The sequence below is a fragment of the Cupressus sempervirens genome, chromosome 10 (genome assembly GCF_028749045.1).
Source record: "Cupressus sempervirens isolate cs-2001-9-10 chromosome 10, ASM2874904v1, whole genome shotgun sequence".
Taxonomy (NCBI): Eukaryota; Viridiplantae; Streptophyta; class Pinopsida; order Cupressales; family Cupressaceae; genus Cupressus; species Cupressus sempervirens.
Window position 1 is genome coordinate 841,368,961 of NC_143127.1, and position 25,286 is coordinate 841,394,246.

Sequence of the window (25,286 nt, forward strand, 5' to 3'; positions counted from 1 at the left end):
AGCTTTTTCCTATCCCATTGACCATTCAAATGTTCTCGGGCACGCTGAACCGAATTGACCCTTAGAGTCACTAAATGCCATAGGGTAACGATCTTTGATGAGACATATCTCAGAGCTCGTGCAAGGTATGGATGAAATTTTGGATGCTATAGGACCATGTTGCCAAGATCTACAATAATATCTCTCTTTTTGGACATTGAATTCCATTTTTATTTTGTGGCTCCATCTTGGGTGATGCTGAAATTTGTAATGTTGGCCAATACAAAGTTGCAAACTGCTAAATCTCTCCCACCATTCATCGTGGGATCAATTTGTCTATTCCATTAGCTCCTAGTGGCTAGGTAAACCCTAGTTCCAAGATCATCCCATCATGTTGAGCATTTGAACATTCTCAAGCATGCTGAATCAAATTAACCCTAAGAGTCACTAAATTCCATAGAGCAACAATCTTTTGACAAGGCATATCTCAGAGCTCATGTGAGGTATCAATGTGATTCTAGGTGCTATAGGACCATGTTGTCGAGACCTACAATAATCTCTCTCTCTCTTTGAAGATCAGATTCCACTTTGATTTTGAGGGCCCATCTTGAGTGATGCTAAAACTTTTAGTGTTGGCCAATACAAAGTCAACAACTACTGAATCTCTCTCACTATTCATTGTGGGATCGAATTGCCTATTATGTTAGCTCTGGGTGGTTAGGTAAACCCTAGTCACAAGCTTGTCCCATCCTATTGAGTGCTCAAGTTTTCTCAGGCATGCCAAAATGAATTGACCCTAAGAGTCACTAAATGCCATAGGGTAGTGATATTTGATGGGGCATATCTCAGAGATTGCGTGAGACATGGATCTGATTCTAGGTGCTACAAGACTTATAATAACCTCTCTCTTTTTGGAGATCAGGTTTTGTTTTGATTTTGTGTCTCCATCTCGGGTGATGCTGAAATTGTAGTGTTGGCCAGTACAAAGTTGCCAACTGTTGAATCTCTCTCACCATTCATCATGGGATTGAACTTTCTATTCCGTTAGCTCTAGGTGGATAGGTAAACCCTAGTTCCAAGCTCGTCCTATCTCATTGAGTGCTTGAAAATTCTTGGGCATGCCAAACCAAATTGACCCAAAGAGTCACTAAATGCCATAGGGCAATGATCTTTGACAAGGCATATGTCGCAGCTCATGCAAGGTATGAATGCAATTCTAGGTGCTACATGACCATGTTGCTGAGACCTACAATAATCTCTCATTTTTTGGAGATCAGACTCTATTTTAATTTTGCGGCCCCATCTCGAGTGATGCTAAAATTTATAGTGTTGACTAGTACAAAGTTGCCAACTACTAAACCTCTCTCACCATTTATTGTGGGATCAAATTGTTTATTTTGTTAACTTTGAGTGGCCAAATAAACCCTAGTTCCAAGATCATCCTGTCTCATTAAGAATTCAAACATTCTCGGGCATGCTGAACTGAATTGACCCTAAGAGTCACTAAATGCCATAGGGATGCGATCTTTGACAGGGCATATCTCAAAGCTCATGCAAGGTATGGAAATATTCCAATCACCTATCAATACTAAACTATAAAGTATAAATTCTCAAAACTCTCAAAGAACTTGAACAAACAAAATCCAATACTCCATTCCCTTATCAAAACCTTTCCAACTACTGACTTTTAGGCTCTTAGTCATTGAGTAGAAGGAAAATTCTTCAAGTCGTTGTCTTCAAACTCTTGACTTCAAGGCCTTCCAACACACATGCAAACTCTAACTAAGCCATTGTCACACTTTTAATTTTTGATTCTCTGTATTTTCTATTCAATCAGAAGGTATTTATTGATTCTCACCCATATCCATAATAAGAAACAAAGGTCTAGTGTCAACTTATAAGATGGTGATCTAAAACAACTAAGAGAATATTTACATCTTCCTCCACTTTATATAAAGATAACATGCAGGTACTGTGATAATTTAACCCAAAGAAGCATGCAATTTATTGCTTAAGTTATGAATACAAAATAACTTTGTGAGATAGTTAAAGAATCTCTTGGAAGGATGGAATAGATGAGAGAATGGAGTTTGTGAGATAGTTATCTTATTCAACAAGGAAAGCCTCATTATAACAAGGGTTTGGAGGTTTGTGTATCTCCTCAACAATTAAGACTTCAAAATTTAGAAATTTGTAAGGTATTGGTAAGGTAAAAGTACAGACAAGTTCATTTGTTATTTTTATTTGAAAGTTTAATGAGTTGGGAGTTAGTCAAAGGTATGTTTTAGGCCTATTTGTCTAGATTTAGACCTACAAGTTATATGCTTTATTTAACAGGTGGAGTCTATGTTTTTACAATTTAGTCAAGCTTAGTATTGGGTATCTTAATCCCTCATTGGTTTTGGTATTTTTTTGGAGATATTTTTATTTCCTACCTTAAAACCCCAAAGCTACAAGAAAGAGCCTGTTTAGGTTTGTTTGTGAGAATTGATGTTTTGAAGTCCACTAAGGTGTATAGCACCTTGTGAATGTTGAAACCACTTAAATGACAATGAGTTAAGCCTTTTAGAATCTTATTGGGGTATGGTGTTGTGAAATATCATAGAGGGTGTAAGGTAGTGGAGGTGTTGGGTATTGTGAGAAGTAGTTGGTTGAGTTTGTGAAGGGTTAGGTAGACACATTTGGAATAGGAAGTTTTCCTTAAAAGTGTTGTTCTTGGGAATCCACTAGCTTTTGGTGTGAGCACTCTACATCATTTTGGATGCAAATTACATTAAAATGAAAAACATGAAATATACTTAAAAAATAAAAGAGAAAAATAAGATATATATTATGATAACCAATAATGTCATACATGAACAAACATATAATATATTATGATAACCAATAATGTCATACATGAACAAACATATAATATATTATGACAACCAATAATGTCATACATGAACAAACATATCATATATTATGATAATCGATAATGTCATAATTCTAATAATGTCGTGCATCAAATGTATGTCATACATCAAATATTAAATATCATATATACATCAAATGTATGTTGAATATGTCCACTAAAATAAAATCCAATATATGTGTCCACTAATGCCTATACATGTGTGTCTATCCCTATATCTTCTCCTTCCCACAAGGGGAAGGAAACAAATCCCTAGATGTATTTGGTCATTGCATGAAGGGAGATGATGGGAATGATGGGGTCCTCCTCACACACTCACGTGTTCTCTTTTTTAGGCTCCTCTCTAACTACAGCTGATACAAACAAAATAGATATGAATTAATTACTATTATAAATTGAAATCAAATATATCTACACATAAAATTGATTATTTTCTTACCGTTGTCAAATAGTCGTTTTGTACATCCACCTCAAATGGTCGTGGATGATTGGGTGTAACAAAGCCCTATAACAATTCAATCAATATAATCACTTATAAACAACATTTGTAATTTTAATACTAACTATTACAAATAAAAACTAAAACTAAGAAAACTCTTTCATACCTCAGTCAATGGCTTTGAACTAGCCATCGCAACAACTCCATAATCAATGGAATAATGAAGATGAGGAGAAGTCTCAGATGTCAAAAACAACACATCATATAATATAATTTACATGTAACATGACACATGTAACAAATATAATCAAATGAATTAAATTAACATGAAACAAATGTACCTCTATGAAGCTCAAGTCATGCCTAGGCTCAGAGTCCATTGTGAATGTTAATGGTCTAGTAGAGAACTAATGCATAATTTTTCTTTGTCAATCCTTCATATGATTACTCAACAGATATACATATTAATTTAAATGATTAAATTGATACATACCTCTTGACTCATTGATGAGATGTAAAATGGGGCTGGGGAATTTGTACTAGGGCCATCAACACTCTTACCTTGAATTTTGAACAATGTCAAGACATGCTAATTAAATCATCATCCACTATACATACGAAATGTGATCAAATTAGTTTATTATAATTTTAATTTACCTATGTGTCAGTGCCAAATGTGTCACTTAGGAACTCATCGGTGACTAGCCCATCATCCATATTGTTTCCAACATGATTGCTAAATGTGCATAAGGATCCACATGATGTGCACATATCACCATGATGCAAAGAAGGCTCCTCCTCAACTAATGGACTAACACAATGAATGAGGGTCTGGATCAAAGTATTGATAGTCCCTAGAGCACTGGTCTCTACACGTTCCTTCACAACTAAAGGAATAATCACATGCTTACCCTGTGGCTTGATAATAGGTGCCCTAACTACATTAGGGTCATGGCATGCCCTTAGCCTCTCAAATGATGACCCCACACCTATATCCCGTGATTCTAATAGATCAAAATAATTGGGGATCTCCCCAAGGACAAATTTACAATACACTTTCTTTAAGAAATACATTGGAACCTTGTGATTATTGTAGGGAGGGGCATCAAAGATCATCCCTCATCTATCCCAAAATTTATTTCTAATATCATCATGTATGCACCAATGGATGGGGAATCTTTTAGTTGTATGTTTAACAGTGTCTTGTTCTGCAAGCTTTTTAAACAATGCACAAATGATACCTTTTGCTATGTCTTTTTTTCTTACATCTTTATAGCATAATTTGTTTGCATAATATCTTCTTTATTCGCCTCTCTTAACATGCCAAATATCCAATTGACCATTAATAGAAGCTACATGGCACATAATGGACTCAAGGGAGGACACCAATTGTGCTCTCATAGGATTGGTTTTTCCACAAGCTTGCAAACTACCAATGATTGCTTCTAATTCATTTTTTCCTCTTTCTATTTCATTCATTATGTTTTTTTGGGTGCTAGGAGGAGGTCTTTCAATTGGTGGAGGTTGCAAAATTTCTTTCTCTTCTTGTGGAGGGTTTTGATTTGGATCTTGTGGAGGGTTTTTATTTTGATTTTGTGGATTAGGCTAGGAATTTGGTGGTTGATTATTTAAAATAATACAAAAACAAGAGTAGAAAACATACTATGTGATCTTGATCTTAATCTCTAATGACGAGGAGGCATTTTGAGGAGGCGAGTGAGAAAATTCTTCAATTTTTACAAACCGTGTGCATACTATTGAGGAGAAATAAGGAGGAAAAAAAAAGAAATGAAATGGAATGGAATGGGCTATGGATTTGTAGCCCATATATAAAAACTTATAATTTTAAAAAGCTCACACATGCTATAGCATGCATGCACTTTGGGTTGGGCTTCACAAGCCTAAGGCTTGTGGAGCCCAAGCCAAAGTGCATGCACGCTATAACCCATGTGTGCTTTTAGAATTTTAAAAATTTCTTTTCAGTGTCATGTTTTTGGCACCACAACTTGTTGCATCAACCCTAAAGGCTAACAAGATTGTTAGATCCTACCTTGTTAAAGGATTTAAACACCCTACTAAAAGTGTGCCTAGTAAAAGGACTTTACCTTACAATGAAGTAAGCACGCTATTAAAGGATTTACAACATCCTATTAAGACTACTCTCTTAAGAGATTTAACTAATTCACTTGTTAAAATGTCTCAACAATGATCCTTCAGTTAGGAATCTATTTCTTGGTGTTAGATCACCTCTATACTGATGTGCATTTGATCCTTTCTAATTAGATGTCTCTCTGTTGTCCTCTGATTCCTTTCCTGTATTCTCCTTTAACTAATTCTGCAATGTAACTCAATTTATAACATCTTAATCACCATGAATGCTCTGTTTGCACATGCAAACTCTCATTTATTCTCCTTAGAATTCATTAGAAAGTTTAGGGTTTGCCTTGCTAAAGAAGACCTAGGTCACTTAGGGTTAGGTATGAATCAATGCTAGTGATTCACCCATATTGCCTCTTAAACCTTCCCTTTTTTATGATTAGATGCATGTAATGCATAGGGATTCACAATTAAGATTCATCCTTATCAAAAAAGATCATAAAACAATCTTTAAGTTGGATCAAAAATAGTTTACATAGTAGTTTTTCATAATATAAACAACTATGTCAAAATTGTATTACTCAGCATCTAAAGTTCCTAGTGCTCGACACTAACTATTACTTCAATATCTTCACTCGACATCTAAATGACTCAGCATGCATTGATTTCTCAACACTTGAATCACTCAACACATACTATATGCTTGGCATCTGAGTGATTGATACTTGAGTGCGTTGGAACTCACTACTTAATTGGCATGCTCTATCTTATATGTTATGTTTAGTATATGTTGCTTGTTTGGCATGAACTAAGTAAATGACTTAAAATGACTTAAGTGTATAGAAACTAATTTGTCAAAACCAATCTGAGATCAATAATCTCTCCCTTTGACATTAGTGTCAAAAACACTTGGTCATGAATTAATGATCTTATCCTTATGAGCATAATATAGATATCTAATATCTATTCAACTTCTATACAAAATTTCAAAATATCAAAATTTTTCAACATGTGACTTATTACTCATAACTCAAAATTTCATAATTCCCCCTGAGTTGATTGTTCTGTTCTATACTCTGTATCTCAACCAAAATCTTTCTTGTGTTGAATAGATTTTTATAAGCTGAGCTAGTACTCTTTATATGTTTGTTTGTTTCTATCTTTGTCTACCTCATACTCTTTCTCATTACTAGTTCTAATTACTCCCCCTTCTCTCACTCCCCCTTTTTGATGCTTATGTCAAAGGGTTATACACTAATAGTGTGTTTGGCCAAAAATTGTTTGTGGATCTTTGGTATAATCTTTAGATTTGAATCCCAATTATCACTGACTTGATTTGGATGCCTAGCTCGACAATAAGATGTACTAAGCCTTCAAGTATAGAAAGATGAGGATCTTTCTTCATGAGACTTTCAATGTAGGCTAGTTCCTTGTGCAGTATCTCCATGTGTGCGATCAATGTAGACTGGATGCATATCAATTTTTCCTTGATGTTGGCTTCATCTAAATCTAATGTTGGTAACTAACTTTGGGATTGTAAGAGGGTGCTGAAGTGTTTCTCACTTTGAGCTAGAGACTTTGGTAGAGATATGCTAGATGTTTGCATAATGCTCTCCAAGTTTAGGACATGACTCCTAACTTCCCTTGTGAAGAGTGTAGTATTATTCAATTTGGTATACTGTAAAGCGAAAATATTCTCTAGTACCTTTTTCACTCTCTCTATTTTGGTTGCTAATTCAACCTGTGTCAGTGCAATAACACTTGATATCCTTTTATTGACTTTATTCTAAAACTTTCTCTCAAACCATTCAAGTAATTTGACTTTTCTATCTAGGTTTGTGTCATTAACTATCTCCATGATACTTGTTGATTGTTCAATTAATAGCTTGTTTTCCTCTAGAGCTAACAAACTAAATGTATCAAGAAAAATCTCTTTGATATCAATCAAAGCTTGTCTCTACCTATGCTCCCATTTGAGTAGTTCTTGATTTTTCTTCTTTGCTAGAGCCTCTTGAAGAATGTCCATGTGCTCAATTGTGATGGTTACTAGATCAAATTTAGGCAACAAAATCACTTCATCTAAGCTCACATCACCATGTGATGTGCCCTCACTTACCTTATATGTGTTTCGACTTGGCCTTGAGGATTGTAATGGTGTAGCTTCTATGCTTAGCCTCTGAAGAGCTTGACTAGGAGGAGTAGAAAATTCTAGTAATGTTAATGCTTGTATTTCTAAATGCTCCTCTGGCTTTGTTGTCAAACTTGACTCTTTAGTTGTGTCCTTCTCTTTCTCTATATTACCAATAACACCTTGATTTTGTGTTGTACGTGTAGGAGTATCTACCTAACCTATTTGAACTTGTGTTCCTTCAGTCTTCTCTATCTCATCTTTCTACTCTCCAAGTGACTCACCCTTGTCATGTTCACTTTCCTTTATAGTGACTGAGATTGGAGTACTTTGTGCCAATGTACTAATGGTATAAGTAGTTGTCTCCTTCCTTTGATATACCCCAAGGGGTAATGTAGGTTGTATCATGGTGAATTGAGGAGGGGATGAAGGTGTAAATTTTTGCTGTACTTACTCCCCTGCAGATACCTCATCTACCTTCTCAATTTCATCAACACTCACTAGTATAGGATTCTCACAAAGTTTGGCTTGGGTGGTGGATTCCACCAGTATCTTCTTCAAGTCATCCTTTGTGAGGGGATTGATGTTCTGAGTGGTAGTATCAGAAACATCCTTAATCTTTGTAGAATCATTTTTTGTGTTCACCTCATGTAGAGGACTGCCACTCGATGCTAGTGTATCTAGTACACTCTATTATGTTTTCTTCTCATCCTTATCTAGTGCATTTGAATCTACATTTGTTTCAGTTTCTTCCTCTTGTGTAATTGGCTTAGTATCAACTATGATTACCTCAATTACCTATTGCTGCTCTTCTTTGTCCTCACGTACCTCAATAGGTGCCTACATTATTGTCTTGGGTGTTGTCAAATCATATAATGATTTCCAAATCAAAGTGGTCTTTTGTAAAAAATCCTCAACCTTGTTCTGAAATATGTTGAATGACCTATATTTTGGTGCACATTTTCTAGTATGCTTCTTCAATGCCTTGTCTATTGTTTCTCTATCCAACTCTAGCATCACCATGGCAAGTGTAGTCTCTCTAATTTGTCTTTCAATATTTAGACTATATTGCCACTTTTTCTCAACTCTATTAGATAATTCCTTAGGTAGAGAGTTAGCAATCTTAATTGGAGTTTGTTTAAATGTTACCATCATGGCATAGATTGACTCCTCTACTTGGTTCATCTCAACTTCACCATGTGTATCAAATTTAATATGTGTGAGACCAGATAAATCAACATTGTTCCTTATATTCTCACCTATATTGTTTATATCTAAAGAAGAACTATGACTTACCACTTGAAATTGGTTGTTGTCATCAAATTCGGTCTTCTCTTCATCAAATTCAGCTAGGGAAACATATTTTCTCCTTAATCTCTCCTGCGACTCTTCACCCTTGCTAGCTTGACTAGCTCTCTTTTCCTTGACTTGGCTACTTCCTTAGCCTTTTGTGTAGTGGCTCTTGTGCTAGACCTTGTTGCAAGTACTGTAGGCTGAGTAGGTTTTGCAACCTTCTTTGATTTTCTCACTGCTGGTGCTTTGGCTTTTCTTTTTTTCCTTTCATCAGCTATAGGTGCTTTACTCGCTTCTTCTCCCTTGGCAACTTCTATAATTTCTACTTCCTCTTCTTTTTGGTCTTCTCCTTGACCTTGGCTAATGGCAAGTGGTTCTTAAATAGGTGCATTATCTTCTTCTTCTTGATCATCATCATCATCTTCTTCTACCCCTTCAACAAATTTCTCTATTAGCTTCTTTACCATCTTATTCTTCTTCCTAATGACTAAAGTAGTCTTCAAGTCCATGGTGATTTTTTACTTAGGCACATCATAGTTCCCAAAAGTTATAGCCTCATTGTCCACTTCTTCTGCATGTAATGCGGTGATTACTACAGAGGATTTATCAATATTGATTTTATATCCCAATGGTCATAGCCATCTCACTCTAGGAACTATTGCTTGGACATATGTACAGTCAATATCAACTAGGAAGAAAACATCATCAAAATTCTTCTCCACTAGTGAAACTAGTATCCTCAGTCTTTTCCTTATTGTCTACTTGAAGTCTTCGAAGTACCTTGTCATAACTTACTCAAAATTATCACCTAGTTGCTCAATGAATTCACCTATTTGCACTACAATAGGTTTGTTTACCTTCCATGCAGCTTTACCACAAGTAGGAAATGTATTTTGAACATAAAAGAATATACATACAAGAATAGATCCAAATTTGCATTGTGCACTTTTGGTCTTCCTTATGGTTCCCAAATTCTTAGTCAATTATTGCAACTACAACTTGGCAAAATCATAAGTATGATCTTTCTTCACTATCTTGTATCCCACATCTACTACAATACATGGTACACAGTTGAGTCTATTGGATTGATAAAACTTTTTTGCTATAATCCTTACTACAAAAGAAATTAAGGGATATGTGATTGTATCTATTATCATCCCTCATTTATTCCATACAGCCCCTATATTCCTTTTAAATACCTCTTTTTCTGCACTTCTCATTGTCTTGGGCTGATCTATGGTTAGATACCTAGTAACTCTATGCACAATCTTCTTGGTGATTTTCATTGGTCCATTTTCTAACCATATAGAATTGTCGTGTACTCTGCTTAAAAATATCTTTATCCATTCTATATTGAAGATGTTGGGGAGATATAGGGTACAGGTTAACCATTTCTTCTCAACAATTTGAATTTCTCCTTCAATGCTCTATTTTCATACAATATCCCATATATCTCCCTAATTTTCATGTCTCCTATGCTTCCAACCTTACATATATAGCAGCATATAACATCTTGAATCATTAAAATTTGTGTTGGTATCATTGACAATGCATCAGATGGATCTTTTTTATAAGTTATGTTTGGAATAATTCTAATATTTGTTTGTTTAATCTCATTTATGATCAATTGCACATTCAAAACTTCCTTTCCCTTTACGACCTTGGCTGCTAAAGAACTAGACACCTTTTCATAAAACTAGGTTTTGCAAAAACTTAAACTATGTAGCTTGGCACATGATAAATACCTTTTCAATCATGCTAAGATGGTGTTGAATAGCTATTAAATCTATTTGCAAATGCTAAGAATAATTTCTTTAGATTTTCTTTATCTCTTTGTGCTTTCCTTCAAATTTTACTAATAACAAATGAGTAGAAATCTATTGTATAGACCTCAAAACCTTGCAATTAATGCTTAGTGCTTACAGAGCTATAAGCTCAGCTTCAATAAAGATTTTATGCTCAGCTTACACTAAATTTCCTCATCACCTACTATGCAGAATGTTAATCTTGGCATACAAACTTTGTTTTAACTTATTCTTCTAAACTTAATCAATGTAACAAACCTTTGCAACCTTAAGTAGATTATCAGTGCACTATAATATGACTGTCTTAACTGATTCTTGTACTTCTTTTTATATAATAACTCAACCTTTCCTCTAGGTGCTATTGTTACCTCATTTGATCAAATCCTCTTCATCAATTAAAACAAATGATAGTACTTAAATCATATAAGCAATTGTCTTACCAACAACTAGCAGGTTTGACATCGGTGATAAAACAATGATTGAAACATATTTATCATCCTTGTATCAATTTGTTTTCAACATATCCATCCTTCACTTCCAGTTGGGCTCCATCGCCCTAACACCTAGGATATTATTTGCAACTATTATTAAAATAAAAGCATAACCTTTAGTTTATTTTGGTGACCCACCTTCCCCCTATGATTCTATGGGTGAAGGCCCTTATTTAGATCTCTAACTTAATAGATGAATAAATCTAAACCTTAGATTTTCATTTCACCCTGATGATTTTTAAAATTACTCAAAAGGTTTTATGGGTTATAACATTTGCATAGTGGAGGAACTACACCTATCAGTTTTGGATACCCACATACATGACCTTTGTTGATAGAAACCTCAATCTTAGTAGGGGTAGGGGCACTTTTTCTCAATTTTAGAGAAAATATAACATGAGGGCTAGTTGTTTTAACATTCTATTAGGCCATAGCTTCCAATGACATCTAGCTCTTCAGCTCCAATTGATCTGAGAAAAACAAAGTCCCTAAATATGGCCATGTCCTTCCTTTTGCATCCATTGATTAGCCTTCCCTTAAAAGATAGGGTTGTCCAATGACAAAATCTTGTTAGGATAGGTCTAAGTGGCCTGAAGTCCATAGGTAAGGGGTCATTAGGCCCCTAAGTAAAGGATGCAATGACACTCAGACTATCCTAGCCCTTAGTCACTAATAAAACATTAGAAAAGATGATATAAACCAATTAAATTATATTTGATTTATGAAATTGAATTAATCTTGAAAATCTCCCTTATCCTATAGAATAGTAGTGGCACTAGGGTGGGTGGGTGGATATAGATTAATGGCATCACTTTATTAAAATTTCAAAGAGTTTGGGTGGTTCATCTCATGGCCCCCATAGCACCCCAAAGGGTGGGATGATTTAGAACAAGTCAGTTAGAGTTCTTTCTACAACACTACTCTATTTTGGATTCTCCCTAAGGCCAATATGGTTGGTGCTATCAGCCTCAAGGCAATCTCACTTTTGTTTTTTTAACTATTAAAGGCAATACAATAATGTAAAATGATTTCTAGAAGGAAGTTTATGAAGCCATATTCTATATGTAACATGCCCTATAGTTCCAACCCACCTAATTATGGTTGGCAATTATGAATGTTATATATAGAATCACCAATAGAATGGTAGGGCCAACCGTATCCCATTTAAAGATCCAACTATAGTTCACGATTCATAGCAAGAAATTTCAAGGCTTTGAGCCTTTGCCCATTCGTTTCTTCTTTTCTCAGAGGTCAACCTAACTTAGTGGGAATGAAGGTGTGGAAGCTGGAAATCAATTGAATGAAGAGTACAAGATGAAACCAATCATCAATTGCACGAAACTGATAACTAGTAGATCAACTTAAAAACTTTTTTAAGTTGATTGCTAGTGACATTCAAATAGCTATAGTTAGTGGTGTAGAGTAGCAAGTTTTGTTATGTAGGATGGGTGAAAAAGAGGTTTGGGATTATAGAAAGTGGGTTGGGATAAACCTAGTGTTAGATATTATGATATGGTTGAAGGATAGATAGATACCTATATAGTCTTCCAATGGATGGATAAAAAAAACAAAGCTTGCTTTCTTGTCAAATATTGGAGGTTGTCTTTGTAGCTTTAGAGATAGTAGGGCTAACTCATTCATTTTTGTTGGCTGGGGTAAAAAAATTGAGTTGGTAGGGTAAAAAGATAATTATTTGAAGTTCAATGACACATGGGCTCTTCTCACAACCCTATAACAACTATATTTTTTTTATGGATAGAATGCATAATTCAATTATGGGTGGGAGGAGGTAAGGCAACTAGTGGCTACCGCAGGGTAAAAAACCTACTATTATAATTGTATGTAGGGGGCCTTCCTACTAACACACACCCCATTTAGATAGTAGGGAGCTTGGGACTAATTATATAAGTAGAATGGATATGTAGACTTCTACATGTAGATAGAAAGTTCAATGTCATTAGTGAAGAATCCATGGAGAATAATAGGTTCAATGCCATTGGTAAAGCATTTATGAGGTTTGTCTCCCTAAAAATAGATCTAAATCTTTTATTTATAGAGAGATTTTTTCTAAGACCAATCAAGGCTGAGGAAATGAACATAAATTGAAAGTTTCTAGGTGGGCCCCTTTAGGTATAAACTAATCTCCTCACTTACTTGAAGCAAAGGTTCTCAATAACCTAAAAGGGGCCTTCACTCGTACAATAATATATTTTAGGGCTTTTGCATGCATACCCCTACATTTTAAGCATATTTATAAGTACTCCCAATGACCCCTATTGGGTCTTATTATTAGTTATGTAGAGGACTAATGGTGATCACTCGAATGGTAGTCTTCTATCACTTGCTTCTCAAGCTAATAATAAAGAAACGGACTCCCTGTATCTACATCACCCAGGTTGCATCTGAGGGCACTTCCACCGAAGCACTTGTATCCATTCTTGGTTTTGGTTTAGTACTCATTGCTTCCCCCATGGAGACCCATTGGCTTACTCCCTCAGGTTGCCTCCAATGTCAAGTTCCAATTGCCCCTCCTAACTTCTAGGTTCTAGGCCTACACTTTGATCTACCTAGTTAACAACTTCATAGTATATCTCTTTCTCTTTTCCCTAAAAGTGGGGTAGGGCCCCCCTTCCTTCATTTTCTCTATGGGAGCATAGAGGAAACATACTAAGTTCTTACTCTCTACTTTACTTTATATTTATGTGATCTCAGATTCATTATATTTTTTAATAATATTTAGATGTTAATTTGGAAATAGTCTAACATATGGTCTCACACTTTAGTGACTAATAAAAGTTTTGGGTTTTTCTTTTTTGCCAACTTTATTCCCTCTCCTCATTATCTAGTTGACATTTTTCATTATTGACATATTTGTTTCTACTCTTCAACTATGACTTTTTGGATTCATTAAAATTGTTGTGTTGTTGATCATGTAGTCATGAGATCTGAGTTTAACAAGGATTTTTTTTTTCTATAAATAGGTACTTCAAAAAGAAACTTTTTTTCTAATTGAGTCTCTATAGCTCTCATTGAATAATCTTCTACTTTTCAAATTGGTCTTTTTTAAGATTTTGGAATTCTTTCATTTTGAGAATCAGTTACAAAAATAGAAAAAGAAGACCTTTTCATTTTTACCACATTTCTTGAGGAAGATAATCCAAACTTTTTGAAGGGCTTGCAAGTATTTTCCCACTCTATGGTTTTTCATTGCTCCCACTTAACTATGAGACTTCTACTTAACCATGAGATCTTCCTGCGAAGAATAACTAAAATAACTTGGTTCTAATACTACTCGTTAGTATTATTTACTAGAAAATAACAGTTACATGCAAACATAACCAATATCACAAAAGAATAGAGAACACATAAATAGAAAAAAGTACGCAAAAATTTAATGTGGTTCACCCAATCCTAAGATACATCCACCAAATAGATACTCGATTATTATTATCGAGTGACTTGAAACTATTACAATTTGTTACTCCCATATACCTCAATCCCACTAAAAATAGTTATATATTATCTTAAAAAAACCCTAACCCTAAACCAATATTACATGACTTATGCCATCTTAACATGTTGACCCTTAATAAAGTAGATGTGTCAAGTTTGGGAAATGGTTGATGATTAGCCTCAAAAATTATGATGAATTAACCAAAAAAGTATTTTCATTTACAGTACTTGCCTGATATGTCATAAAAAATAAACATATATTTCCCACTTAAATTGACTCAATTTCTCAAGGCCATGATAATTAATGTGGGATTCCAATTGATAAACCATTTTAAGCAACATAAATTTTGTGAAGTGCTCTATCAAGATATTTCTAGATGCACTAGTTGTGAACACTTTTACACCTTAAAAAATACTCCAAGGCCTTAAATATAGCTATTAGAATTTTCAAGAAAAAATACTAGAATTAGAAACCTTATTATATTTAATTTTACATATATTGCATTGAAAATGTATTTGCATGCTTATTTACCAAATTTATAGCTGTGGAGAAAAAGTTTGAGCTATTCAACCTCAAACATAAACATAAAATAAGAATAACTTACAATATATGATAAATTTATGTAATACAAGGATGCTCACTTGATATAGAAAAATAAAGAATCCATGTATAGATTTGATAATGCCATGTTTTATTTATCTATATATAAATATTTGGTATTAGTTTACAAGGTTACCTAAATGATTGGAGATTACTTATTAGAAACAAGAACAATTAATGAACATGGACTAGATTGAATTGGTTACATGTGCAATCTGAAAGGTAAATATGAATAATAAAATTAAGATTACATAATGAATTACATGGCAACTAGTTTATGAACAATGCATGAACTAAATCATTCACTACAGTACTGAACCTAAAAGTATTTTATTAAAATGATATATTATCTTGAATGTGGTTAAATGTTTTATAGAAATGTTAGTGGGTAGATTTGACAGTTGCATGCTAATGATAAGAGAAACTCAATGGTATTGGGCTCTTGATTGTATCTGAAGCCCTCATATCACTCTATATAAATAGTTATATAGTTTAGGTATAGTGTTCCTAAAAATAATGCTTCACTATATAGGACACCTCTTATGCTACTCTTATAGTAATTCACATTCTAGAACTCCTATTCCTTTTATAGTACCTACATGAAAATGTAAATATGAAGTTAAATGATAAGATCTATAGATACCTTGAAAAAAGAAATTGCACTAAATATGAAGTTAAATGATAAGATCTACAAATACCTTGCTTGATTCCAAAACGTTATGTTTATCTTGACTTGATACCTTTGTCCATCTCTACCAATATGTTCTTATTCTTTGTCTTTCCACTCTAAAGAATTTTGTGAATTAGGATTCAATGGTTGTACAAAAGATTCACGATAAATCCAAAATAAATATTTATTTCTCAAAAATATTAGTATTTAACCCATAATACATACCCCATTAACATGCAGAGTCATAATTACATACTTAAACCCAACTACTTGTACAAATATTTGTTACAATGGAAACAAGCTCATGTTTATAAGTGACAAAATGATTGCAATATATGAAATTAAGTGTATTGCATATGATAATGATGGTTACATTTTCATGCCCTCAAAATCTAGTGGTGGTGTCATATTAACAGGCTGTGATGATTTCTGAGATTATTGAGACTAGGAAGACCTAGTTAACATTCACCTTGGTTACACTTAGCACATGATATTCATATGAGCCTATGTCATATAGAGCACCTTAAAAACTTTATGTTGCTTAAATTTTATGTTTATAGAGCACTTCGAAACTACTAAACTATCATGGAAACTCGTGATGAAAATGACACCTCTAACTACTAGCATGTCATGGAAAAGTTGTGATGAAGATGACACTTAGATTCACTAGAGAGCTTATCAACATGTTTCATTGTTTCAAGATCTACACTAAATTGGCTACCAATGTTGAGCGTCAATTTTTATTTCATCTTGGCAAGAGTTCCAATAATTTTTCTGGCCATTAGAAAACCATATTGTTATAGGATTCCTTGTTTTTCATGGAAACACACCCATGGCTTAATTTCAAACACTTCCTCCTCCTATTCTTGACATACACACAAAAATCCATCACTAAGTTTTTCTACATGATAAAAGTAAAAGAGAAAGTTTAGTAAAATGAATCAACATACCTCAGATCCTTTACATCAAGTCTCCATCATTTCTTTAGAAGAAGATTTATCTTTTGGTTCAAGCACAAGAATCTCTCTCCTATATCCTAACCTTGTATTGTATTGTTGCATTGCAATTAGGTCTTCCCTGTAAGGGTCACCATTTTGATGAACAATAAATTGAATGATTCTAGGACCTATAGTATGAGTTTTAGAAGGTAAAATTTCCTTGATAGAATTGACATTTGAATCTTTGTATAAAATCCAATGTGCATCATCCCTCCACCACTCTCTTCCTTTGTATAGAACCCCACTGTGCATCATCTGTCCAATCATTTATTTGATGAAATTAATCCTTTTTAGGTAGTTTCTTTATTAATTGGGCCTAATTAGGCTTATTAGGACTCTAAAAATTTGACTATACTTCTACATGGACATAACACAATCATGTTATGTCTAGTAAAGTTATACTAGATATAAAGTAATCGTGTTATGTCTATTAGACATAATGCAATCACATTATGTCTAGTAAAATCATACTAGATATAATGTGATTGTGTTATGTCTATTAGACATAATGCAACCACATTATGTCTAGCATGACAATTTAGTCATACAAAGAATAATGTGATCATATTTTGTAATAAAAAAGTGTGCAATCATGTTTAGGCTTGGTAATAGCCTTGTTCAACTACCCAAAGGCTTGAGTTGATGCTTTCCCTCCATTTTTTTGTTGGTTTAGACATTTTTTCAACTTCTAAGATTAATTATCATCCTTGATCTCATTGGGTTTACAAATGGTGAAGTCAATATCTCTAAGATTACAACCATAATCTCACATAGTTTCTTACCTTTCTAACAATTCAATTCTTTTAGTTTCTGGACATGATTAGCATTGTGAAGTTGATTTATTTATATCAGTGTCTTGACAATCCTTTCAGACATATGTCTACCATATTTTAAATAACTTTTGACCTATTTAACCAAATGAAATATAAATTACATATTATTATTGTACACTTGATTGTATACACTTTTTAATAACAAATTGTTGATTTTAGATTATTTTGATGCAAGTTATGCCAACATATAAACATGTACTAGAATTTAAAAATTGAGCCACTTTAAAAAATCATAGGAAAAAACTACTTGTCAAAAAATTATGAACAAATACATAACTTCTAGATCTCACTCTTACCTTTCATCCTACCAAAGGGTTTTTCAAAATAGTAAATATAACTATATGTTTTATTGAGCGCACAAAAAAAACTATGTTATGTTTTTCAATAAAAAATAGAATAGTATTTTATGTGCGCATAGTTTGACCCTCTTAATCTTACCCTTTTCTAAAATGCCTTAGTATTTTAGAAACTAGATTTAGAGTAGTATAATTTTTGTGTTTACCACATTTTCTCAACTTGAGTACATGACCCTCAAATGGGTCTTTCATGATCAAGTTGACCTAATGTGTGTGTGTGTGTGAGATAAATTTTTACTATACTTAAGTTGATAGGTTTTCTTATAACAAAATTTAGATAGATAATTATATTTTTACATTAAAATTATATTTTCTAATTTTTTTTAATCAAAAGATGTTGTAAAGGTTTTCTTATTTTAAAATATATAAATAACTAAAAAATGCATATGAAAAGAGCTCATTACAACCCAAAAAAGGTTAGGGAATATTTAATAATACAATGGCGAATAAAAAAATATCTTTTTGTGTTACTTTTTCATAATCCATTGTTATATGATGAGTTGGATAACATGTGCGCTGCTCACATAAACATATTTTTAATAATTCAAAATTTGAGATTATTAGATTGACAATTAATGGCAATGAATTCCACATGTGTACTTATTGTTGGAGTTAAATAGGCCACTAAAATCAGCTTTGCCTCATACCTTGCTCAAAAACTACGCTTATTAAATAAGTGTGGGTGATTTAACATTGAAAAGATAGAAAGCACAATATAGGCCACAATAGAACTTATTCATATACCATGTGTCAATGTTTCGACTCATGTTGAAATCTTATTTAGACAAATTTTTTTTCATTTTTTCATTTTTTCTACTTTCCTATTCTACATTGTCCAACAATGCTAGAATGTCAAAATAATCTAGTGGCAAGTCTAATAGGAAGAAGCCTATCTGCTTACTTTTTTTAATTTTTAATTTTTATAGATGTACATTTGTGTGTTATGTTAAGGAGACACAATATACTTGTACAAAGAAGACATAAGACTCTTAATTTTTAACTTTGGAAGTATATTCATGTGTATTCCTCATAATTTTATCCTCACTACATACAAAGTATTCCAAAACATCATGACTACTTACAAAATCAATCTCTCTCTCTCTCTCTCTCTCTCTCTCTCTCCACAAATTAAAATATAAGTAAAGAAAAAAGTAGGAAACTTTTTGAAACCAAAGAGTGACAAAATCTATTTAAAACTAGTTTATCTTGGTTGTATTTCTTATAATGCACTTTAGAGAAATTAGAAAAATATTTCCCTTTATTATATACTCAAGAATATTGATATTATGCATCTTCTTCATTCACCATATTGAGCTCATTTAAAATTTAAATTAGTGAAATTTAGAGAAGTAAGCATTTGTTATTGGTGAATATAAAAATATAGTTTAAGTTATCAATAAAAGAAAGTATTTAGGTGGAGGAAGAGGAGATCAAAATGAATCAATGTACATAACTCTATTTATTCTATTATGAAATGCTATAAATTCCCTATGTGAGATCTGCATCTCTATTAATGAACATGGGGAAGATTTTAAGAGATCTTAGGATAGAGAAAGAAGAGATCCGAGTGATACCATGAACATAATTCTATTTATTTTAAATTAATGTACTATGAATTTCAATTGGAATTTTTTTTTTTGTTTCTTCGCAAGAGAGAGAGAGAGGGGAACTATCGTCTTATTTGTTATTTATGAACCAATTTTTTAAATTTCAATTGGAAATAATTAAAATATTAGAGTAAATTTTATTAGAACATCAGATATCTATTTTATAATGAGTAATATTGTGTTATATATTCTATCTTGAAGAGGTTGTTCCATGTATATAAATTTTAATGTTCTTAACATAAATTTAGTGAATTTTCACTAATTTATTCTAAATATATTAATAATTAATAATAACTTAAGATTATTATTTTTAAATATTTACTATAAATAACCATAAAACATCTTAAGATTTGTTATGATGTCATTTTATGTATTGAGAATTTACATGACTTTTTTTTACTAACCATTTATTTCTCCGTAGAGAACATAGCACATTTTCATTCAGATTTTGTATATTTGATGCAACATAACTTCTCAAATGATTCTTAGTATATACTTTTTATCTCAAAACTAGTGATTTTTTTATTGCTATAATTTATTGATTGATACTTTGAGTTTGGGTATTAATTTCTTGGATTATTTTATGTATGTGTTTGGATAATTTACATGTATATTTGATAATTCTATCTATCTTATCCTCATTTAAGGAATTTAATTTTCACATACTACATCTTATGTTGCATATAAGATTGATAATTGATTTTATGATCATTAATTGTGATACTTCCTTTATTGGATTTGAAGCATTAACTATAAGTTGATTATATTTGCATGTTTGGTATTTTTATATAAAATAATCATTACTATTTCTCTTGTAACAATAATATTCTCCTTGGTTATTCATGTAGTAGTCATGTTATTTTAGTGAAACTATATTTTCCTAGTGGAGTATTGTGTGATGCTTTCTAGGTATCATTGGGAGCTTAGGGATCACCTTAAAATAACTTAAAATATAATTTGGATCATTAGATTTATCTATTAATGTTGGTGGCTCTAAAATGGTTTCAAGGTATTAAGATGATCTTGATCTTGCTAATTCCTTTGAGGACTCCTAGCTCTTTGTTGGTTATTTATATATACTTCTTTTATTTAATTGATATAATATTTTCTAGACATTTTGTGCCAATTTCCTTTTATTTTGAGTTTGCATTTTCTTTTGATGCTCTTAGTCTTAGCTATTTCTTAGTTGATCTAGCAATGTTTTTCTTTCATCTTTTTTTGAAATTTATATTGTATACATATATTGTATCTTTGTAGCTTTTCTATCTTTCTCAAAGATTTAGGCACGAGTTGTACAAACAGATTTTTCTTGTATTTCACTCATGTTTTTTTTCTTAAGCATGGCTCTTACAATACTTTCTATTATAATTTCTTGACCTATTTGAAATCAATTTAACTTACTTCGTGGTTTCACCACTTTATTTATTTATCTAGAAAAATTATAGTAAATAAAAGCTTAAATGATATTTTCAATATGATTAAATTATGATCAACCCTTATGACTATTCTTCAAAGAAAATATATTTTAAAAATATAAATTCACAATAACATTTAGACTTAAAAATAAAAATAAAAATAAAATGGTCACTTTCAGTAACTGAATCCTATATAAGGATTCATATAACTCTTATGACACTAGAGAAAGTATTGTAAACTTGAAAGCCATACAAGTATTATCTTAAAAAATCGAATGGTTTGAAAAAGGAGCTGTTATTAGAGTGCACCTCTCACACTGCTCTTGCAGCAATTCACATTCTTCCTTCTAGCATATTTGAGAGCAGAGACACATATATATAGTCTTTTTCCTTATTCATCACTATGGTGAAAAGGCACAAAATTGGAAACAATAAAATTTAGAAATCTGAGCAGACATTGCGTCGCTGATTTGAACACATAGGTTAGCAGATCAACAGGAGTGAAGATCTTTGCACGGAGGATTTAGCAGAGAAATTAGGTTAACCGATCAACATTGTGGGAGATCTTTGGGCGGAGGAAGAAGAGTTTGAGATCTGCCCCCATTTCCATTTAAAACAATCCACGCCATCTTCAATCCCCAACTGGTATGCAGTTCGAGATGACAATGCATAAACCATACTCCTGTGCAATGGCACTCATTCAGTTAATTTGGATAGAATTTTACAATATTTAAATGACTAAATAAACAATTGAAAGGAACGGTATGCAATGGAAATGATACCTGGATTATCAGCTAGGAACCGAAGAGCCACCCAACCTCCACTTGGAACTCCCACTGTGTTTCTCTCGGGAGGATCCACTAAGTTGAAGTTAGCGGGATCAGTGCTTGCATTGTAGTTTCCCGTACCCTGACCCACGATGAAGAAGTTGAAGCCGTGCAGATGCAGAGGATGGCTCTCAAAGGTCACAATGCTGGTGTCCTACAGAACTAGCTGTACACTCGTGTTAAAGGAAAGCACTTCTACTCTTGTGTCGTTGAGGGTCTGTGTGTTGTTCGGCGGCGTGCCCGTATAGTTGAAAGGAAATGGCGGATTGTCAGGGAAAGTAGTATTGTAAACTCCAGTGGACTGGTTAAAGTAGTATGCCTGTAGAAGAGCAGTGGTGGGAAGAATGAAGGATATATTGTTAATGGAGGCTGCAAACTTGGTACCATTCGGGCCTTGGCATGTTTGTCCTTGGGGGCACGGGTTTAGCCCCAACCCCACCGTAAATAGGAACTGTTTATCTACCTTCTGAGGAACGGCTGCTGCTGGAAATTTTGGATTGCCTAAGCTTCTCATCTTTTGGCTAAAGTTGGCGGCAAAAGAGGTGTCATTCGGGGCTGGAAGCGTAGGCTTCATCATGGGAAGAGAGGATGAGGATAAATTAACACTGGAAACATACTCTACAACTCCAGCACTGGTTGAGTTATCAAAAGCTGCCGTTCCCGTAGCAAAAGGACCCGCAAACATGAGGAACGTAGCATTCGGTGGCTGAGACATGGCTGTCAAGAGGACGTTGGTAGTCTGACCAGGAGTGATCAGGACAACGTTGGTTTGAAAAGGCTTGACATACACAGCGTCCGCCTCTACTACTGTCAACGTGTGATTGGCAATTGCAAAAAACAAATCATTATTGAGAGCAGCATTAACTAAGCGAAGTAGGTATGTTTTCCCAGGGATCACTTTGAGCCTGAATGTATCTGCATTAAAGAGGAGACCTTAGTTACATTTACATTTAAACATCAAATGAACAATGGCAACTAGTCTTTTCATGTTCCAGCCATTTAAACAACCCGTACTCACCGTTGGCAGAGCAGTTGTACATAAGTCCAGGGAGTCCATTGATGGTATATGCATCCGACACATTAGCTTGCGCGCCACTTTGCATTGCCTGATTGATAACAGTCTCAGTGTCTGCATTCCACCACTCCCCTGCAGTTTGCAACACAACAACACTATTTTCATTTTGAAACAAGGACTGTATTGCACGTCGTCAACACATTATGAAGCAGTACTGAAGGGCATACCAAAAACAATAGGCACTTCCTGGTGTGGGCGAGGAAAAGGGTAAGAAGCATTCTTTTTCGGATAGATGATAATGGGCCCATGTAAGCTCGCTCGCAACCATGAGATGTGGGCATGCCACCACAGTGTTCCTCTCTGCCTTTTGACAATGAATTTGTACACGTAACTTTGCCCGGTCTGAATTGGACACTGAGTCACATAAGCAGGACCATCTGCCCATCCAGATCTAAGCTGCCGAATTCCATGCCTGACTAATGTAAATGAATTTGTTAGGACCATCAGTATAGAATATTATTATTTTTATGAAGTAAATAACTGAGCAGCGGGAGCAGAAGAGATACCAATGTATGCTAACATTGTTTTTAATATTGTTCGTTACATTCACAACCACCCGATCTCCTTCTCGTGCAACTATTGGGGGGCCCGGATATTGGCCATTGACGGTCAAGAGAGGTTTCGTAGTGCAGAGACGAGTCACATTCTTCATTTGGATCTGCAGATATGTAGAGAAAAGTTTGATTTATAGCTATCCGACCTGGAATGAAACTAACAAAAATAGAACAAAATACTTCAATGCTTTCTAGAACGATAAAAAGATAACCCACGTTGAATTTGTAGCGCCGTGTAATCACGGTATGTTTCGCTGATACAAATTGAAGGGTGATCCACAATGCCAAAAGTGGCAACACTAGGAGGCGGCCATAACAAGTCTTCATTCCAGGAATCATGACTAAGTATTCGCCAAATTGTTTCTGACCTGAGATGTGAAAATATGTTTCTTTTTGTTTGTATATATAGCTACAAGGATTGAAATCAGCTGTGAGGTCCTTCCGCTTTTGTTGGGTAGGCAATATTGATATACATCCCTGACAATTAGCAGCTTCATTTATTTATCTAGTTCATTTTCTTGACCTTTCGCAATTCACAAGTACTTTTTCGAAGTATTTGTTTGGTGCGGAGATGTGGTGGTGCTTTCTTACTGGAGTGACAACCAAGTAAAGCTTGTGCCTGTTGAACACATTATCCTTTCAACTGTCATTTAAGTACATTTACAACAAACCTATGTTGGTATACCAACCACTGCTATATTTTTGTTATCAGAACTTTTCTAAGTTACAGTGTTCACATCAATACAATCCAGAGTGGTCAAAATAGAGTCTGGAAGACTTGGTCCAAGCGTCGACTCCCAGTCCTAAGTTTTTGTTACTATACAGCTTACGACCTTGTAACTTTTGTTATTATACAGCTTACGACCTTGACCGACTCAATCGTGGTGTAACCAACGCACGAACTGTATTGTCCTATTTCTGTTGCCTCTTTCTCATTTACAAAATATTCTTCAGTTTATAATTTATTATTGTTCTTCTCTTAACCATCAAATCTTACAAAACTTTCTTCAGTTTATAATTTATTATTGTTCCACTTTTAACAATCAAATCTTGTTGAAGGCTTAAATATTACATACTAGACTTGAGTTTTAAGCTAAAAGATTTATTGTCAATAGTTGATTTATTCTTTGTTTGTAAAATCTAGTTACTACCTAAACTGAAAGTATTATAGTTACACCTGATTTAATCTTGCTTAACTTGTAAGTTCTAGTTTTCTAAAAGTATTTTACTGTATTTTCTATGTATTCATTTTTACAATTATATTTTGATCCTAATTCATTAGTGGGAAAAGTTAATACAAAATTTAAGTTCTCTTTATTTCTTGACCATGACTATACAAGTTCCAATGTTGTTGATCCTTATACTATATTTTCCTTACTGTTTGATGCAAATAAAATTATATTTTTGCAATTATTTAAGTAGGTCAACTCTAATTATTTTAATCCCTTTTTAGCGATTAATTTTTAATTCTATAACTATAGAGAAGTTTTGAATCCCTAAATAAGTAAACTACTGAAATTTTGAAGGCGTAAACAAATACTTTCTATCACCCTAGAATCACTTCAAAATATTGAAACCCTAGATAGAAATTTCCTAATATCATCAAATGATTTTGTAATATTCTTTATAATCAACCAAAAACCTAAACAAATTTTTAATATTATTTCAACAAAAAATGCCTATTCATTATTATGGAGTTCCCAATCCTTCCTAATATACATGGTAAACTAGAAAATGGTTTCCAAGTCCAG

The 25,286-nt window shown here is 33.5% G+C and overlaps 1 protein-coding gene across 1 annotated transcript; it reads right to left on the reverse strand.

Annotated features, from left to right (window-relative positions):
* Positions 1 to 21,309: 21,309 nt before the first annotated feature.
* LOC149536610 (laccase-4-like) lies at positions 21,310 to 23,906 on the reverse strand. The gene is made up of 6 exons (XM_089807889.1): positions 23,752 to 23,906; positions 23,488 to 23,639; positions 23,149 to 23,393; positions 22,925 to 23,053; positions 21,862 to 22,821; positions 21,310 to 21,761 (listed from the first exon to the last, which is right to left on the reverse strand). The coding sequence occupies exons 1-5, from the start codon at positions 23,872 to 23,874 to the stop codon at positions 22,061 to 22,063; spliced, it is 1,410 nt and encodes a 469-aa protein (XP_089664015.1). The 5' UTR covers positions 23,875 to 23,906; the 3' UTR covers positions 21,310 to 21,761; positions 21,862 to 22,060.
* Between the last annotated feature and the right edge of the window lie 1,380 nt (positions 23,907 to 25,286).

What these genes read in the sequence shown, in the direction of transcription:
- LOC149536610 (XM_089807889.1), bottom strand. Translation starts at nt 23,874, where the DNA reads ATGATTCCTGGAATGAAGACTTGTTATGGCCGCCTCCTAGTGTTGCCA. An exon ending in CACGGCGCTACAAATTCAAC is followed by an intron (nt 23,640 to 23,751) that starts GTGGGTTATCTT and finishes ACATATCTGCAG; the next exon opens with ATCCAAATGAAGAATGTGAC. An exon ending in AACAATGTTAGCATACATTG is followed by an intron (nt 23,394 to 23,487) that starts GTATCTCTTCTG and finishes TACATTAGTCAG; the next exon opens with GCATGGAATTCGGCAGCTTA.